Source organism: Oryctolagus cuniculus, chromosome 3, assembly GCF_051225735.1.
Source record: "Oryctolagus cuniculus isolate XC-2025 breed Fujian yellow rabbit chromosome 3, ASM5122573v1, whole genome shotgun sequence".
NCBI lineage: Eukaryota > Metazoa > Chordata > Mammalia > Lagomorpha > Leporidae > Oryctolagus > Oryctolagus cuniculus.
In genome coordinates, this window is record NC_142869.1 from 2,681,165 (window position 1) to 2,701,302 (window position 20,138).

At 56.9% G+C, this 20,138-nt stretch overlaps 1 protein-coding gene across 50 annotated transcripts in view; it reads right to left on the bottom strand.

Moving 5' to 3' along the window:
• The window catches only part of LRRFIP1 (LRR binding FLII interacting protein 1), a 129,223-nt gene that overhangs the window by 59,157 nt on the left and 49,928 nt on the right, over nucleotides 1-20,138 (bottom strand). For 17 of the 50 annotated variants that reach the window (XM_070069992.2, XM_089328856.1, XM_070069991.2 and 14 more), the window contains exons 2-3: nucleotides 7,534-7,620; nucleotides 1,423-1,440 (exon numbers count right to left, since the gene is read on the bottom strand). In XM_070069992.2, the coding sequence (XP_069926093.2) occupies nucleotides 1,423-1,440; nucleotides 7,534-7,620 (105 nt within the window). Of the gene's footprint in view, nucleotides 1-1,422; nucleotides 1,441-7,515; nucleotides 7,621-20,138 lie in introns of all 50 variants that reach the window. The other 33 variants (XM_089328860.1, XM_070069998.2, XM_089328859.1 and 30 more) reach the window with 3 other exon arrangements.

Below are 20,138 nucleotides of genomic sequence, written 5' to 3' on the forward strand. Positions count from 1 at the left end.
CAGGGCGGCCAGGGTTAGGATGCTCTCCGTTTCACCCTTTCTCCTAGAGATGGTGGAAGTGGAAAAATGGGTGAGGAATACTTAGGGGGAGAATTTAACAACGCTACAAAAAGTACAAGAACCACATCTTTTTTTATATGTTACTTCCTTAGAATATAAAGTCCAAAAGTTAACAACAGCAAGCAGTTCACCAAGTCAGGTGACTGCATCAGCTTGGGGCCTCCTGCGTCCTTACTGTCAACTTCCAGATCTTTCTCATGGAAAGTGCGAAGAATTCACCCTTCTCGTATTCAATGGCTTAGCTACAAAGACAGAGCATCGTTTTATAAAAAAGGAGTGGGACTTATATTAATTTACAATTAAACGATTCCCAAAGAAAGCCATCACTTCTACTTTCCTTCGCCCTCGTTCTGGGCCTATCTCAAATCCTGCACAGTGCAAGTTGTGCTTTTCATGATAAAATGCAAACCAGGATTCAGACTGTCACCTGGTCCACGGGTGGGCCTGTACAGAGCGTCTGTGCCTGCAGCCGTACCTCCATGCCGTTCAGGAAACTCAAGTGCCATTAGCTAGTGGTGCCAACGTTAGCAGCGCCAGCCCAGCAAAGTCCAGAAAGGGCAAAGTATGTCCAATGTAAATACTGCGATGGCCAGTGAGTCATGCAGAGGGAAGGGCCAGCCTGAGGCAGGAGGCGCTTGGCTTTCAGAAATCGATGTGGTTCCCGAGAAACCATCACGCCCAGCGCCGATGGCTGCAGAATGTTCGCTGCCTCCTTTTCCTCTTCGTATATCTCAGTGATAAGGAAAGGTCACCTTCAGACACGGGCTCCTGCAGCACCACGCACCTGCTCTTCCCTGGGGGAGTGCGGGCTCCGGCTGCTGCACCCTGGGCCCAAACACACATCCGCACAACATTGTCTACACCTGGGGTGTGGCAGGGAGGAAGCAGTAATGACCCAGACGGGAGGTCCCGGGGTCTGCGTCCTGGGGTAGCCGGTTAAGCGCACATCACACCCCATATGCGAGGGCTGATCCAGCTCCCTGCTCATACACCTGGGAAGGCAGCAGATCAGGGCCCAGTACCGGGTCCCAACCACCCGTGCCGGTGAACAGGATGGAGTTCCAGGATCCTGGCTTCAGACTAACCCAGACCTGGCTTTGCAGCAGTCTAGGAAGTGAAGTATGATTTTATTGATAACATTTTTTAAAATATTTTTCCAGTTTCTTGAGCAGAGTGGAGATGAGGACAGCACTCAGCATGCAGAAATGTGTGGGGTTGTGGGGAACCTGTGAGTATGCGTTCCGAGTCAGAAGGCTGCATAGAAAGTACAGGGAACTGCACCACAAGGTGGCTGCACCGCAAGGTGGCCAGGCCCTTCCCAGGCAAACAGCAGCGCATGCAGTGAGCAAACAAACAGCCTACCTTTTGAACTTGATAGATCTACCAAAAAGGACAAAAGAAAAAGGGAAAGAAATGTAAAATTCAGTTAAAGCAGCAGGAACAATCAGAAGGAAGGAGTACCATTATATTCATGGAACTGTATCTGTGAACTGCATTCAATCTGTTCTTGTACTAATATCACATTAACATAAAAAATAAGATTTAAAAAAGAAAGGTGCAGATGTAACCAGAACTAGGAATGAAAGCCGTATCAGGAAAACATAGTGAATACTGGCAAAATCCGATGAAAACGTTTGGGAGTGTTCCTGGAGGCGTTGGTAAACCACCATTCACTTCATGGTCCAGGCCGGCCAGCAAGGCCCAGCGTGCTCACACCGGCTGGGGCTGCCACCCCTCTGTCAGCCTGGCACACACATTTGTGTAACGTGTTACCACCCATGGGTAACAGTTCTCCTTCATCTTCAAAATTCACTTTCATAATAAAGTAAGTTCAACCGAAAGGCTGCAAATTCACAATAGAATTCACAGATTATGACGAGGGCAGCTTTGATTTTCTGACTTAGTCACACAGGGAATGCCGAGAAGTTCCAGCCACCCAGAGTGACCATGAGAACACAACAGAAACGCATTTCAATGGGAGCTCATCACCACGCATGGAGTTGACGGTTAATTAAGGTTTTCTCCCACTTGTGTAGCAGTCGCTAGGTAAGCCCGAGATACCGACCCACCTTCCCTCCATTCATTCAGCAAAACACTGACTGTGTCAGGCATGGTCAGACTGTGCAGAGCCTTGGCGTTCCCAGTCTTCCGAGAGCACAGGTGAACACAGTCGTTATCACGACCATAAAAAGCACAGCCTCTCCGACCAAAGTGTTGGTCAAGCCCAGGGCAACGCAAGAAATCAAGCATTTTTTTCATTTGAACCTGAAGTTCAAGGTTCCACTTGTATTTCCCGATGAACATTTACATCTTATCCTGCTACTGAGTCCATTATAAAGAAGTCCGTGTACTTTCAACAGCTCTCAAGACACAGCTAACGTAAGCTGGCCGTCTGCACTGTGCGACAGCAGTGTTTACCCGAGACCTGCCTGGGGTCTGGATGACTCTCAGCTAGCTCTCTGCCCCCACACTGGGCGACTGGTGCCTCTCATAGCTCTTTCCCCGCACACACCCCTTGGGGATCCCAACCCTAGTCACCAGGGCCCCCCTCTTCGGCTCCTGCAGGTGTTTCCAGAACACACCCCCCTCCCTCCATGAAACCCTGCCTGCTGGGTGACACCTGTGTGCAGGTGGGCGGGCTCACAGCCCAGCTCATGTTTCTCAATTCTGACTCCAAAACATCCACCCTACTGGTAAGACACTGGCGTATTCATTTCCCCTGAATCAACAACTTAAAATGCCAGCACCCCAGGATCTCAGATTGTATAACCTCAAATTGTGTTAGCTGGTTCTAAAAATAGCCAGCCCCAGAGACCTGATAGGCAAGGGGAGAAGGGAGATGCTGTCAATCCACCTTCCTAAGCCCTAACCCCGGCCCAAGGTCACGCCCTCTGGCCTCGTCCTTCTCCCTGCTACACAGGTGTCCCCACACTCTGGCCTTTGGTCAGATCAAGTAGCAGGTGGATGAACAGCGACTGCTTCTGTGTTTGCTGCAAACCTTTGCTAAGGAAAGTGTGCATTTCCGTCTGACACGCTGTGCGTCACTCGGCACTAGCGGAAACCTTCTCTTCAAGGTGTTCTGTGCTTGGATCAGGTGGATCATCCCATCTCCCCGGCCCCGGCCCCGCTGTGGGCGCCCGGCCAACTGCAACCCACCCCTGCTGTTTGTCTCTGCTGTGCGTGCGACTCTGAGGCAGAGGGTGTAACCGGAAGACCACCAGGTCTGCGGCAGTGCGATCTCCCCGGGATAACTTCTTAGTGCTGGGAAGACAGTCGTCTTGCTCACCTGCAAGGTTCGGGCGGTGGCCCTCACACTGAGACGGGACCTGAGCCCCGCACGGACCTACCTGCCGGGCTCTGAGCCGTCCGCCCTCTCCTCCATTCTGATAATGAAGTATCGTCTATTTTATTTAAAATCATTCAAATCCTTGCTTTGAAGTCACCAACTTTAAGCAGTGATGCTATTTCAAGACCCTGCGCTTGTGATGGTCAAACTGTCACGCACATAAATGACAGCTGCCGTGGGCTGACTGGGTGAATGCAGACGACACGGCGGAGCCGGGGCTCTGTCCATCCTTAACCCGTCCTCCGGCGGCTCTCAGCTCCCAGCACAGCTTCCTGCCCACCTCTCAGTCCTCTGCTTTGACAGAAATGGCTTTTCCCCAGGCTGCTGTCACTCGGGGTCCCCACGGGCTGTCTCGGTCAGGGTCAGACGCTCAGCCCCCTCCCTGACACATCCTGCCATCTACCCAGGCTGTCACTCCATACTGGTGAGGGACAGGTTGGGCAGGGGAGTGTGGACCAGTACAGGTGCGCTTGCTTCATCACAGCCTGCCGGTGACCCCGGAGTGGGAGGGATGTGGAGACGCCAGGAAGGTGGTGGAGGTTTGAGGGATCCACAGTTGAATGAAAAAGGTGACTTTTACCAACGTCAGTCCTGGGTCTGAGTGCAGAGCAGGGGCCTGAGACAGCTCACTGGATCCCCACAAACCCCTTCGATGTCTCCACGACCGAAGTGAAATACACCCTTAGGATGGAGAATTCCATAGTTCTAACGTGGCTGCTAAGCCAACAACCCGGGCAGGTCTGACTGAGGAAGGCGAACCAGGGTGTTTGTCACTGGCTTTCTCGGGGTTTAACCCGGGGTCCTCTGTAGGGCCACAGGGGCGGGGGTCCCTCTGCCTGCAGCCTGGAGGACTCCCCTTTCCTGTGTGTGCAGTGGGGCAGCCTCACCGGGCGCCGTAAGGGGCAGTGAGAGCCAGCCAAGGCCCCGGCACCTGCCACACGTCTCCCTCACTTTCACAACTCCAAGATTAAATGGCTGAGAGTCGGTTTCTCATCTTTGGTAGCGAGGTTTTTTGTTTTGTTTTTTTTTTTGTCTGTAGCGTGTGGTATTGCAGCTGAGACGCAGGAGCCCAGCAGCGCGTCTTTCTCACACTGAAGAACAGGGTTTCCCTGCCCAGCAGGGGAGAAACGGGAAGCTCGGCTTTTTAAAGAAGCCGCCCAAAGAGACAATTTCTTGCCTTAACTCACTGTAATTTTTATTGTCCAAATCGAAAGCTTTGGCCAGAGGACTCTGTAACCAACTCATAGTGTATCATGCATATATTTAATGAATGCTATCAGTAAGCAAGGACGGAATGCAGTTTAACTAAATGCATAACCTGGAACACAGACGTGTGGTACATGAGAGATGCCCACCTGGCTGTGTAGAAATGTGGCACGCATGCTTGGCGAACGTTTCCTTACACTGAGAGGCACGAGAAGCTGATTTCCGGCCCCATCGCGAAACCCAGGGTCGGGTCCACCTGCGCTTCTCCGCCTCCTGGCCCGACTCCGTGGCACGGCTCTCACAACGCAGCCACCGGTCACAACTCAGCAGGGCAGGGACTTCAAGTCCGACCAATGTGGCAAAACTCAGCAGCGCAACGAAATATGTTCCTACGACTCCTTCGCGACTTTAATCTAAGAAGGACTGAGGGACTGTTGGGGAAGCACGGGAAGCAGATTAAGCCGGATGCGGCTGCGGGCACGCGCACCGCTGGGCCGAGCTGCAGGAGCGGCTCCCACCAGGCCCTGACAGCAAGCTGCCGCCTGCACAAACAGGCGCAGCCTAAGAAAGGGCGGCCCCTGCTCCCTTAGTGACCCACCTTACAGTACCCCGAGGGCCCCAGAAGTGTCCAGCACGCAGCGGGCTGGCCAGTGTCTACTGAGGGGACTGAAGTTTCTACAGAGAATCGACCGCAGTTTGAGAAAGCAATTGGGGTTCTGTCATTTATAAAAATATAAATCTTTAAAGAGCCATCATCGGGCTTCCCGGGAGGCCTGCAGCACCCAGCGTGTAGGGGCTCAGCCTGCAGGAGCTGTGTGGGTCAGGGCGTGGGCGATGCTGTCGCAGGAGGAGCCAGGGGTCTTCAGAGAGTTCATGGAAAAAGCGTATCACGAAAAACCTGGGCGTGGCTTCCATTTTTTTGCACCAAAATAGACTGGCCTTTCCATTCCACTTCCCTAGGGGCTTCCTGCAGGCCCCTCGTAAGGGGCAGGGGTGCAAACCCGCTGCCTGCGCCTCTCTCCATGTCGCAGCTCAACACCTCTCTTTGGAGGCTTTTCTGAAAACAAGAGACTGCTACGGGCCACACCTCAGCTCCCTCCCCTGCCGCGCCCGGGCGGACGTCACTCAGGTCCCAGCCCCGGAAGACCCAGGACTGGCCCTCCACTGAGGGCCGGGGAGGCGAGGCGGCCACTTCACAGGAGCACTGCGGGGGGACTGTTGTCCAGTTTTAAAGCGGCAGCTGTGACTGCAGGTGTAAACGTGTTGGGAAAATGCTAACCCTATGCTTCTTAGAGTAAATTATGAGAAAAAGCGCACACCCCAAAAACCCAAATACCGGAAGCAAAATCATGAAAACTAGAACTTATTTACCACTGCGTTTGTGCTCACAGCAGTGAGGGGAGGCGTGGGGCGAGCTGCTGTCCAACACCGCTGAGCCTCTCTTCATCTGTAACACCCGCCTCACAGCGGCTCAGGCCGCTCCCAACCACGGCTGAGGGTGGTGCAGCCACGCCCGCGCCCGCCCCATCACTGCGGAGACCGGCTCGGCGCCACCCTGCCTCAGGGACTGTGCTAACGGAACTCCTGGCTTGAGTTTCTGGACTCTTCATCCCATGTGGAAGTTTTCTCCCCCAAATTTAAACCTGACCACACCCCCTTGGGGGCTTGTGCGTTTCCACTTGCGGTGGCAAAGGCCCTGGGCAGGGAAGGGAGAGGAGGGGCCGAGTCCCCACAGGCGATGCGACCTCCATCCTGTGAGGGATGTGGCGGAAAATGCGTACCAGAAATCTAGACTTTCATCTGCAACCTCACAAGTGGTAAAAATTGGTCTGGCTTAAAATCTGGCAACGTGAGGGGCTGGCGATGTGGCGCTGCAGGTTAAGCCGCCACCTGCAATGCCAGCACCTGCAGCAGAGGGCCAGTTCGAGTCTCATCTGCCCCGCTCCTGCTCCAGCTCCCTGCTGATGTGCGCACAGGAAGGCAGTGGAAGATGGCCCGAGTGCTGGGCCCACTACCCACGGGGGAGACTTGGGCGTTCCTGGCTCCCGGCTTTGGCTTGGAATAGTCCTGGCTATTGCGGCAATTTGGGGAGTGAAGCAGCAGATGGAAAATCTTGTTCTCTTTCTGTCTCTCCCTCTCTTTCTCTGTGACCCTGCCTTTCAAATAAACACTCCTAACAATAATAATGGAAATGAAGAAATTTGGCAATCTGAGCCGAACAAGAGCCTGTGTCTGAGGGCAGCTGCTTCCCTCTGTCCATCACACAAGTTCCACTCTTCCTAACAAGAAAAGCCCTGTGGGGCGGGGCCGGTCCTGGACTTGAGAGGGGCCATCTGCCACGCTGCCCTCAAGGTCAGGGCAAAGAGCCCTCACCTGTCAGAAGTGAAGGAAAGTGGTAGCCAACAGCAGAACAGGTGTGCAAACACGTGGCCACCACTTTCCCACGGGGGCAACCTCTTCGAACGCTCATTCTCTTCTCCCCACCACACCCCGGCTCCAGGTGTCCCGAAACCCAACGGCTGCTGCAAAGACCACAGGGGACACACTCTTAAATGACACAAGCGTTTGAACAATTTTAACCTCCTCATCTTCCCTGTTTGAATTCAGAGGACCGAGATGCCAGCTCAATAAACCGTAGACCCAGCACCACCTGGCTCCCATCAGTCGGGGTGGGGTAGGCTGGACTGGGCAGGTCCACCAGGCAAGTGGCCTCTGGTGTCGGGCTCCGTATACGAGGGTAGCATCACACGGGCGTGCCTGCCACCCATGCACGTGTGCGCCTGGCTAGATCCTGAGCCACGGCCCTGGGTGAAGTGGAACAGGAAACACACAGGAGTGGCCCGCAACGGGCGCCTCTATCTGATTCTGTGCCTGGAGCTGAGACGGCTACGGCCAGAACCCACCAGGAGCCCCCGCGGTACCTCCTTCTGCTGCCGCTCCAGCTCCTTCATGCGGATCTCCCGAGCCTCGGCGCGGGCTGCTCGCTTCGCCGCAAGCCTGGCCTCCGCCTGGAACAGACCAGAGAGCTCATTAGAGGACAGGCAGCCAGCGCGTTCCCGGGACACGGCTAGTGATGCTGCGGAGAGAAAACCTTGTTCCGAGTTTAACAAACAGAGCAATGAACCACAGCGGCGCCGGGTTTAAGAGGTCACAGGAGCGGCTGGTGCTGCAGTGCAGAGAGCCCAGCTGCCACTTGCGATGCCCCAGTCACAGCACCAGCTGGAGTCCTGACCGCTCCGCTTCTGCTCGGAAGATGGCCCACGTGCTTGGGCCCTGCCACCCCAGTGGGATACCTGCATGGGGTTCCTAGCTCCTGGCTTGGGCCTGGCCTGGACCTGGCTGTTGTGGCCATTTGGGGAGTGAAACGGCAGATGGAAGGTACCTCCCTCCTACGCCCAGTCACCCTGCTTTTCAAATAAATCAATCCTTTAAAACAGTCACGGGAGTGATGACGGGAGTTCAAAGGGACTTCACAAAGTTTTTTCAAAAATGCAACTGAAAGATAAACTGATTTTGGTGGAAGGAAAGTTTGAAATACATGTTATTTTCCAGAAAGTTCATTTTCCGCGAGCTTTGGAAGACTTCTGGTTTGCAAAAATTTTTTGCTCCAACATAAACATCTTTTAATTCCATTTTCCATGCCCTCTGTGAGGGATGCTATGCTGTGTGCCCCTCAGAACACTATCAGGCAGGTGCTGTTCACACAGAGAGGTGAGCGCCCTGCCCACGTTCACACAGCCCACAGTGGCAGGGCTGCGCTGCCTGGTCCCTTCACGGCCCACACGACAGAAGCACAGGACAGAGCGAGGGCTCTGGATGCCACTGCAGGTCAGTCGGCAGCCCCTCCCTCTGCTGAGCAGGAAGCGGAGGCTGCCAGACCCCGGGACTCTGACCCCGGCCTGCAGACTTCCTGTCCAGTCACCTCCTGCCACACCCTGCTGCCCTCAGCTTCCCCTTCCACACCAGGTGCCGGGAGCCCCCTCCCCCAAGGAGAACACGGAGCCAGAGGAAGGCCACCGGCTGCTGCAGGCCTCCCGGGGTTCCCGTTCACTGCCCAGAAATGTTCTGCCACGACCCCCGGGAGCTCTGGCCTTTGACCACAGCTCCCACATGCGGGCTCACCACTCGGGCGGCACCCAGCACAGTACCGGCGCGCAGGCTTTGACCACGCTCCCACACGGGCTCACCACTCGGGCGGCACCCAGCACAGTACCGGCGCGCAGGCTTTGAGCACGCTCCCACACGCGGGCTCACCGCTCGGGCGGCACCCAGCACAGTACCGGCGCGCAGGCTTTGACCACGGCTCCCACACGCGGGCTCACCACTCGGGCGGCACCCAGCACAGTACCGGCGCGCAGGCTTTGACCACGGCTCCCACACGCGGGCTCACCACTCGGGCGGCACCCAGCACAGTACCGGCGCGCAGGCTTTGACCACGGCTCCCACACGCGGGCTCACCACTCGGGCGGCACCCAGCACAGTACCGGCGCGCAGGCTTTGACCACGGCTCCCACACGCGGGCTCACCACTCGGGCAGCACCCAGCACAGTACCGGCGCGCAGGCTTTGAGCACGGCTCCCACACGCGGGCTCACCACTCGGGCAGCACCCAGCACAGTACTGGCACGCAGGCTTTCTGCTCTCAAGCCCCACCTTGCTCCCACCAAAGCATTTTGGGAAGACCCCAGCCTCTGCACCCACGGTCCTCCCAGGCGCCACACTGCTCCCTGGAAAATCTCAGGACAGAGGCAGCCAGCAGTGCAATGCTAGGCTGAGCCTTTCTCCAAAGTCTGAGCACCCTGGGGAAGGTGCACCCAGGAGGTCGGTCCCAAGGTCAAGGACATCGCGCCCACCCTGCACTTATGCTGCACTGAATTATAAATCCAGCTTCCTTCTCAGTCCTAAGTGGTCTCTGCAGCTGGCCTGCGTGTGGCCTGTGAGGAATTTATTTTATGACGTGCTTCGTTCACCAACACAGCCCTGCGGCCCTCAGACCTGGGCTTTGCTTCTGCATTGCTGGTGTCCACGTCCTGGACACGGTACCTTGTGCAGGAGCCTCTTGGGAAGATCCCAGAGCTGGGGGAGGGGGTTGGGGGAGGGGAGAGAGGCTCATCAGATTGACACTCGGCCACACTCACTTCCTACAGCCCCGCCACTGGGTAAGTGACTAATTCACACCAAGTGCAGCCGCCTCCCCAGCCCTTCCGGGGGAAGCACGAGGCTGGGCACCCGCCGGTTCTGAGCCAGGCAGACTTTTCACAGCGCCTGACCCCTCCGGCGTGTGGGAGGAGAAATGGGGCGGGCTGGGGGGGAAGAGTGGGATAGAACAGTGAGAAAGTGAGAGACAAGACAGGGCCGGAGGCAGGGAGGAGCCACCCATGGGGGGCGGGAAGAGACAGAAGTGTGGGTGTCATAATCCCAGGGGGTCCCCAAGATTCCTGCCTCCTGGAGTGCACACCCTGGATCCCCCCTGCCCTTGCGAGTATGCAGACTGTGGATAGGATGATGACACTCCCGATGAGGTCACATGGTATGTGTGCCAAGGTCCCCTCGTCAGCTTGCTCTGGGTTGAGCAAGAGGAAGGCTGTGTTTGCTGGGTCTGCCCTAGCCAGGCGAGCCCTCCGAGATGTGGTCTGCAGGTGGGAGGCCCTCGCTGGCCCCGAGGAAGCAAGCTGCCCCAGGCAGAGGCCTGCGAGGGGGGTCTACAGCCCACTGGTGACAGCCAGCAGGAACAGGGGACACAAGTCCTACAAACACAAGAACTAAATTTTGCAAGAGTCACATGAGCTCAGAAGAGGACCCCAAACTCCAGAGAGGTCCCAGCCCGGCTGCAGCCTTGTGAGCCCCGAGCAGGGGACCCCCAGGCCCTGAGGGGTCACAGTGCATGCTGTTGTGAGTGTGTAGTTAGCTCCGACCGGGCATACGCTCTGGCTAACAGGAGGTGGTGAGGGCTGGGACGAGCCCCTGGCACCTGCTCGCCTCCTGGTCCAGGACTCCATCGCACTCTGGGTTAGTGCTGACTGGGACTGGGCCAAAGGCCCTGGGACAGACCACCTTCCTGAGCAGGTGTGCTGCCACCTGGGGCTCCCCCCATGCCTGTCCGACCCCAGCCACGCTTGTGGGCCAGCCCTCCCCTAGCAAGAGGCTGCCCTCATGGCTCCCTTCAGCCCGCCTGTCCTCTCTACCCTCACAAGACGAAAACTGACAGCCCTGGCTGTAAGGGGCGGGGCTGGGCTCGGCAAAGGAGCCACAGAAAGACAGACGCTCCTCCTGGGGACAGAAGCAAGCCAACCCCAGGACAGGCGGACCAGGTCACCTCTCACCCTGGAGTTCACAAAGACAAGTTTGCGCCGCAATCCAGTTTCAAATCCGTACAGTCCCGACCTCCCGCAGCACTCCTCTCTCTTAGGAGCCTCACGTGACTCAGACGTGACTCAGGCGTGACTCAGACGTGACAAGCAAGGGGCTCCTAATACAGGAGGCGATGGCGACCGTTGTGTGGCCTGGAATCTGCCTGCCTCCCCACTGATGGATATGTGAGCCAACGCTGAAGCTGGGGCGAAAACCTATCCCAGCCTCCTCACGGACACAAAACTGCATGCTCGTTGTCTGGACAGGGGCCTTCCGTGACCCCAGTGGCTCCTGAATTGGCACTCACTAGGGTCCACCTCCCTTCCTCTCTCTGCAGGAGCCCACTGGGAACATGAGCCACAAGGCCTGGGTTCTCCACACCCCACACTCACAGGGCTCCATGCACGGGGGGACCCTGGGGCCCACCTCCTCCTCCACGGTCCGACACCACCTGGGCTGAGACAGACGCTGAGCGTTAAGGGACAAAATCAGATCTCTCTGGTCTGTCATAAAATAACCTGGGAGGGAGACAGGCAGTGCAAATGGCCCTAGGGGGACACCTGGGGGGCTGGGCTGTAGGGACAAGGGTCACTTAGCAGCAGGCACATCTCCTGGAGAACCTGTGAGACGTGCAGCCCTGACTCAGCTCCACCCCGCACTTGCTGAGTCAGAGCTCAGGGTGGGCCCAGCATGTGGGCTTCCACAGGCCCCCGGGGGCACTGACACTGGCTCGAGGGTGAGGACCCCTGTTGTGTCCCCAGGTGTCCATCTCTGTGCCGGGGTTTTTGGCAGTTTTTCATAGTGAATTGTAAAAATTTAAGAAGGGAATGACGTCGCCCTAAACCTAAAGCCACACCCTCGGCTGTGGTTCTGCTAGTACCCGCTGCAGTGTTGTGCCAGCCCTGTCTGCACCCACGCCTGTTCTAGCTGCTGCCTGGGGGGTCAGGGTGGGGCAGAGAGAGGGGGTGGGCACGGCCAAGTGCCCCCAAGGAGCTTCTCAGCATCTCCCCCAGCTGCTGGCCAGAGCGCGAGTCCCACCTTCTCTTGTAGCGGACACAGCCCAGCCCTGGCCCGGGGTCCCCTAAGGAGTTTTACAGCCAGGGCTGGTGCTGGTAAGCATCTGTCTGTGATGCCAGCATCCCATATGGACACCGGCTCAAGACCGGGCTGCTCCATTTCCAATCCAGCTCCCTGCTAATGTGCCTGGGAAAACAGCAGAAGATGCCCAAGTGCTTGGCCCCTGCACCCACATGGGAGACCTGGAAGAAGCTCCTGGCTCCTGGCTTTGGCCCGGCCCAGCCCTTGCTGTTGCAGCCATTCGGGGAGTGAACAAACAGGTGGAAGACTTCTCCCTCTCTCTCTCTCTCTCTCTCCTTCTCTGTCTGTAACTCTACCTTTCAAATAAGTAAATCGTAACAATAATAAAAGAACTTTACAGCCACTGAGCTTTAAAGCAAGGCAGCTGAGGGTGGGCACCACTGGGAAGAAAAGCTCTCACCACACCTGCCTCTTCACAGTAAGGCACAGAGCTGAACCTTGGCCAGTCATTTTACCACGCAGAGACGTGACAGCGCTCTGCTACTGATGCGCTGGGAGACAGAGGTGCACACAGGAAGCACAGCTTCCGGGCCTCTGGGTCTCCTAGTCCCCGTCTACAATGGGGGGCCCAAGGCTGTGGGGGCACCTCTACGGGGGTGCACCCGCCAGGCGTCCGGCTCCCAGACTGGCAGGCAGAGTGGGCAGCTGCCTCCTCCAGGCTGCACGGTCCTGGGTGTGGTCTCTAGGGCCAGGCTGGAGAAGCCGTCGTCCTGGGTCATAGACAAATGCATGCGTGGGGAGCCGTGGTAATGGCAGGGCCCTGCGCTATGTGAGCTTGATACACGGAAGCCCAGGGCAGGACACAAAGACAGGGACCCTGCCTGCCCTCCCAGGGCCCCCAGCCACCCCCTGCTCAGAGCGCCAGAGATTGCAACCTGCAAAAGGAAGCATCCTCCTTCCAGGTCAGGGAGCTCAGGGACGGCCCAGCAGACTGCGGGTGGAGCCAAGGAGGACCAGAAAGAGAAGGTGCTCACGTGGGCACTGGGAGCAGCCCTGGGTGGAGGCAGCAGAACAGGGAGCCCTCCCAGGCCGGCAGCTCACGGCTTCCCTGCTTCCTGTGCCCCTGCCTGCGGTGGGGGCGTGAAAGCAGCAGGAGACACCGCCCGGGGGTGGGATTCGGCCCAGTACCTCAGGGTTTGGGCACTCCACATCGGGTGACGCCGGGGGCTCTCACAATCCCAGCGGTACTTGAGCCCTTCTGTGGCGCCTACCTGAAGTCCCCATGTGGTGCGCTACCAGAACTGTGGAGTCTGAGCTGGAGGGGACGGAGGGGCTGCAGGAGGCTCGCTCAGGAGAGCCCGCACCACTGCAGGGGGCCCTGGCTCTGCTCCCCCACGCCCTGGGAGTCAAGCCTAGCGTGGAGTCTCTACCCATGAATTCTCGCCCTGCAGTTGCAGGAAGAAGTTCTTAACTGCTTCTAAACTCTGGAGGGGCTCCCGGGGGTCGGGATTCCACACAGAAGCTGCAGGAAGGGCTGGGAAGAGCATGCAGCACAGTGGTCATGTGCTCACCTGAGACCCCCATCCCGTACCAGAGAACCTGACCTGAGACCCCCATCCCGTACCAGAGAACCTGACCTGAGACCCCCATCCCGTACCAGAGAACCTGACCTGAGACCCCCATCCCGTACCAGAGAACCTGACCTGAGACCCCCATCCCGTACCAGAGAACCTGACCTGAGACCCCCATCCCGTACCAGAGAACCTGACCTGAGACCCCCATCCCGTACCAGAGAACCTGACCTGAGACCCCCATCCCGTACCAGAGAACCTGACCTGAGACCCCCATCCCGTACCAGAGAACCTGACCTGAGACCCCCATCCCGTACCAGAGAACCTGACCTGAGACCCCCATCCCGTACCAGAGAACCTGACCTGAGACCCCCATCCCGTACCAGAGAACCTGACCTGAGACCCCCATCCCGTACCAGAGAACCTGACCTGAGACCCCCATCCCGTACCAGAGAACCTGACCTGAGACCCCCATCCCGTACCAGAGAGCCTGACCTGAGACCCCCATCCCGTACCAGAGAGCCTGACCTGAGACCCCCATCCCGTACCAGAGAGCCTGACCTGAGACCCCCATCCCGTACCAGAGAACCTGACCTGAGACCCCCATCCCGTACCAGAGAACCTGACCTGAGACCCCCATCCCGTACCAGAGAGCCTGACCTGAGACCCCCATCCCGTACCAGAGAGCCTGACCTGAGACCCCCATCCCGTACCAGAGAGCCTGACCTGAGACCCCCATCCCGTACCAGAGAACCTGACCTGAGACCCCCATCCCGTACCAGAGAACCTGACCTGAGACCCCCATCCCGTACCAGAGAACCTGACCTGAGACCCCCATCCCGTACCAGAGAACCTGACCTGAGACCCCCATCCCGTACCAGAGAACCTGACCTGAGACCCCCATCCCGTACCAGAGAACCTGACCTGAGACCCCCATCCCGTACCAGAGAACCTGGGTCTCGGTCCTGGCTCCACTTCCGACTCCAGCTTCCTGCAACTGCACACCCTGGGAGGCAGCGGATGATGGCCCGAGTGTTCTCGTCCCTGCCACCCACATGGGAGACCCAGGCTGGGTTCCAACCCCTGTCTTTGGCATGGCCCAGCCTCAGCTGCCGTAGGCACTGGAGGAATGAATCAGTGGATGGGAGGTCTCTGTCTCTCTGTCTCTTCACCTTTCAGGGGAAAAATGAAACGAAACAAAACAAAACGAGGTAAAAGAAGCCGGAAGGGATTCATGGCCACAGCTCTGGGCAGCTCCTGGGAAATGGACCAAGGTGCTCTCCGCCCACTGCCCAGGCTGAGAAAGCCCTGGACCTGCAGGTCACCTGCCGCACACGTGACCGATGTGCAAATTAGTGACTGTGGGTGGCTGCACTCTGGAACACCTGTGGGCGAGGAGCCTGTCACCGTACGTCAGGCCCACGGAGAGGGGACTGGCTGTGGACGTGCAGACAGGGGCCCAGGAATTGGACAGAAAGGACCCCACGGGGCTGCTGTGGGAGAAGCGATGTCAACTGCGAAGCAGTCCCCAAACAGGAGCGAGAGCTCAGACAGGGACCCTCGGAGCCTCCATGCTTTAGAGTCAAGCAGAATAGAAACCCAGTAGCTTTTTTTTGTTGTTCAGGTCCCATGGGTTGCTACATGGAGCTGATAAACCTTTCAGAAGAGCTTTAAGGATGCAAAGTTCACTTGCATGGCTGTGACAGGAACACGGGGCGGCTGAAGCCTGAAGTGGCAACAAAGGCCCGTCTGTTTACAAAGCAGAGGGATCCTTCGTCCTGTGGGAGTCGGCCCCAGGATGGAGGAGGATTACAGCTCCTGGTGGGGCAGCTCGCAAGTCTGGGACTTGCTGGAGACGTGCACAGGCCTGCACCAACGTGGCTCCGTGTCCCACCTGGCGTGGGTGCAGCTGTGCGGGGGCACAGACGAGGCTGTGTCACAGGTCCCTTTGCCTAGGAAGTGGCAACAGCTACCGACTTTTGTTTTCTACATAAACCCACGCCCCTAATAGGCGGCAAACTCTGAACATAGTTTGTTATTCAAAGCCATGGAACGGGTGACGTGACCGGGAAGGGGTGAGCACAGGCCGGCCCCTCTTCCGTGGACCCTCCACCCCCAGGTCCCACCCGCTACTCTGGTCTGAGAAGAAACGCTTTCTTCCCAAGTACTCATCTATTAATCATGCAAGTTCCTCACAGTAACCACAAGGGAGCCGCCCTTGACAGCCCTGACTGTGGGCATGGGATGCCGCGGGGTGGCAGCTGTCAACGGAGGGAGTGCGGGCTCTCTGCGGGTGTTTCTGGAAACGGTGGAGGGGGTGGGGTCGTATTGCACTGTGAATTTTCCCATCAGCTACTCAGGCAGAAAAACTGTTGCATAAGTTTCAGATCTACAAACTGATTCCAACTTACATATAAACTCAAACTGTTTTGCACGGTTCCAATGCACGTTGGATGTCACAGGGAGGCAGTCAGCATGGAAACTGGGGGAAGATTCTACTTGGCTTTGCTCAGAGCCTTCCCAACAGTAAGTCATCAGCTCCGACTGTCACGTCACAGTGACGCATGGTGTGGCGCTTGGGTCTGTTTCCTTGGCTATGGCTCCAGCTGTGGGCTCATTGCTTCCATCTCCAAGTACACTTGGGCCTGAGCGCTATAGACCCAAAGTCACGTTACTAAAAATTACCCTTATTTTATTATTTTATGTTACAGTTAACACCTTATATTGACTAGAAATTACGGATGTTGGATGTGGTCACCTGTGAGTTTCATTCCAGGGTAGCAATGGAGATGTGAGGAAATCCGTTATAAAAGAAAACAGCGCGGGGCGGGGCGGGGCGGGGCGGGGGTGGGGGTCACAGCACAGCACTCGGCACATCAGCGTCCCATATGGGAGTCCCGCCTCCACTTCCAATTCAGCTTCCTACTAAAGTCCCTGGGGAACAGCAATGATGGTGCCACCCACGTGGAAGACCCAGATACAGCTTCTGGCTGCTGGCTCCAGCCTGGCCCTGCCCTGGCCCTTGCAGGCATTTGGGGAGTGAACCAGCAGATGGAGGAGCTCTCGCGCACTCACTCTCTCTCCGTCTGTCTCCATCACTCTACTTTCCAAATAAAGAAACACAGCACTAAAAGGGGAAGAGGCGCACTGGGCTGACCGGGCTCAGAACCTCAGCTGTGAACTTCTGAGTGGAACAGGGGTTCTGTTCCTCTCCCTGCACACCGAGACAATGTACACACGGCCTCACCAAACCAGCCTGGGCACAATTCAGCGCTCAGTCTGGCTGCCAGCGCTGACATCACAAAGTAAACAGGACACTCTCCCCCAAGCACACCTGAAGACTCGCAGGCTAAAGGCTGCCCAGTGCAGTGGACACTGAAAACACTGCATTTCCAAAATTAACTCAGAATAGACCAGAGTGATCGTGAGGTTGCATCTACCAGTGAGGCTGCCCCTGCTGGGTCCACAGGCCCCAGGGAGCTGGCACACGACCCTCTGCACTTGGGGGTCCCCGTGGACGTGACCAGGGAGCCTGGGTGTCAGCTTCTCCCCAGACTGCAGCTACAGCATCCTTAGTAGGGTCCAGATCTCTGTACCAAAGACCGTCCAGACGGGCGCTACGCCCGCCGGGCATGTGGGCTTGGGTAAGTCACCTCATTTCTGCCCCTCTGCGCTCATCCCAGCAGTGGGGGGTGAGAACCAGGCTGCACAACCTCCAGGAGCGTCCTTGTTCCCCGAAACTCTGCGTCTCGATGCCAGAGGTGAATTATCTGCCGCTGAGATGATCTGCAGACGCTGTTCCCCCCATTTTGCTACTGGAAATCTCAGGACTTCCCTTCCCAGAATAGTAAACTTCTCCACAGCACTTCACACACTAAATAACAAGCATTAATAACTGGAAACAAAGCAAGTGTTACTTCACCAAGTGCCACGGCGAAGACATTCACCTGTCAGAGTCCCTGGCACAGGCTCAGGCTCAGCAGCCCCCCAGGCCGGTGCTGAGGCGTGAAAGGCTACTTGATTCTGCCACACAAATCACTTCTGCTCCTGCTGTGAATAACTCCTTCATCTTTCTTCTCAGATGAAGTTAGTAATGAAAGTGTGAAAAAACTTGCTCTTAAAAGGCCTGCTGGAAATCAAAACAAGAGCCATGGCTGCCACCAGTGACAGTGTGTGGGGCTGACAGGTGAGGGCTGGGCCACTTCCTCTCCAGGGGACAGGTCTCCTCCGGCCAGGGCGCCTGGCTCCACCCCCACTCCTCAGTCTGCCTCACCCAAGGTCACCCTGCGAAGGCCACACCTTTGCTGTTTCAGGAAACATTAAACTGCTCCGCTGCAGGGTCTCCCCGTCTCGGACAACCTTCCCTGCACTCAGCCACACTCTCGGGACAGCCACGGAGAGCCAGGCACCCCCCCCCCCCATCCTCAGGGAACTCGTCTATTTGGGTGGGAGCAGAAGAGCTACGTGAAACACAGCAAAAAAGCCTGAAACCACAGGGACTCCTTGGTGTGTGTCAACCTAAGTAACAATAAAACACCAGCACAGGGTGACAGAAAGCAAAACCCCACGGCAGCTCTCCCATTACTGCTATTCTTTTCCTTATTTAGAAAAATAGAGCTCACCACATGCCGTAACTGATGAAAACTCCCAGATACAGGGGAGCTCACAAGACGAAGACGTCTCCGTCCGCCCTCCAGAGCCGGGGCTCCGGTCCCGAGGAGCTGCCTCAGCAACCAGGCGCCCGTCAGCCCTGAGCCACAGTGGCACCTGCCAGGCCCTGCTGGGAGCACTACACACAGATACGGTGGGGACAGCGTCCAGCACCAGTTCCACGCCCCTGGGCCAGGGGCTGACCGGCTCCACCGCCTCCCTAAGCGTGGGGGCTTGGAAAGTCCCCTGACCTTTCTGAGGCCCAGTTTCCTCTTTATCAGTAAAAAGGAGAAAGCAAAACTCTCCATTCCCTGTGCGGTTACAGCAAGGGTCAGGCGGCTTCCACATCCCACAGGCAGCATGCCCATCCCACAGCAAAAGCTGGCAAAGGCAGCTCCTGGTACTACTTACGTGGTGCCTTCGCCGACAGCCACGGAACAGCGGCACAAGTTCAGATCAGGCTAAGGTGGAAAGCAGAATGAGAAGACGGCCTCGGAAGGCAGCCAGCCAGTACGGCAGCAGGGCACGTGCTGGGGACACTTCACAAGTGAGCCGATGGAAATTCTCCGTCCACGCCTGCGTCCCTCCCCCCAGGAAAACTGCACGACCTTTGGCCACAGATTAAAAAAAAAAAGTATGAGGATCAGAAATAATGTTGCGCTCTGCAAACACACAAATGAAACATTTCGGTTAAAAGTAAAAGCCAATTCTAAAAGTAAAAGCCAATTCTCATATAGTAACTTAATAAATTACTTTTCTGCTACAAAGTAACTACACATCAGACTGCAGGGCAGGCTCCTGAACCTGACTTTGAAGGTGTCAGGTTACAGCGTCCAAGGGAAGCCCTTGCAGCAAGGCAGGAATGAGCCCAGAGGACCCCTCCGTGGCTGGCACTGCTTCCTTAGCTTCCTTGAGGTTTGGTTTATCCTCTTGGGACTGGGCATGGCGGGGTGGGGGTGGGGTGGTGGTGGTGGTGGTGGTGTGGATTTTAGTACAGTGGTCTGTAGTCTTGGGGCAGCTCTGACAGAGGAGATCTTGGATGTATTCAAAATAATGCTTTGTTTAATTTGGGGGAAGAATCTAATTTGCTTAACTTTATAGAGATTGTCTAAAAGTTCTAGTGTGCCTGCTGCATGAAAACCAAACTAAAATCTGGGTGGCCTCCCAGGTAATAAAATTCCCCTTCTCTCCTCCGCAGAGGAACAGAGCGAGCTGGGCCCGGCCTATCGATCGGGTAACAGGCCAGCAATCTGAGCACCGGGGCTCCGGGGGCTCGGGAGGACTCTGTTAAACATGAACGGATATTTTGGAAACACTGGCATCTGAGTAACCAGTCATAAACAGTTGCTTGGCTGACTCACGCAGCTTGATTGTTCAGGGATAAGAAAGTCCAGAACATTGCCTTCTGAGGAGCGAGCACCGGCCCCCGCCGTTCGGCTCACCCTTCCATGGGCGCTGGATAAGCACCTCGCTCTAACCAGGTAGCACCACAATCAACTGTGCCGAGAACCGGGTTTGCAGCTATAAATAACTTGATTTCCGGTGCTCTGCCTGAGTGGCAGTTGAGACTGCAAGGTTTTCTGCAATTTGCGCAGGAGGCTTCCGCTCTGCGACATTAGCTCAGGCCGAACAGAAACCAACTCCGAGAGAAAAAGGGAAACCCAGGCGCAGTCTCCGACCCAGCAGGACAGCCTTCAGACCACCAGCAAAGAGCCGGCCGCCCACCTCTGCCTCAGCTGCTGGGGCAGGGGTGGGTCTAACAGAGCTGCAGGCTGCGCAGTTGCAAGGGCCCCTCCCGCCAGCCAACACCCTCACTGTGCAGACTCGGGTGCCCCCCCCCCTCCCGGCACAGCCACCTCCCCGGGAGGACCTGAAACCCAGATTATCCTCAACAGTCTCCCCTTGGGACAGGACTGG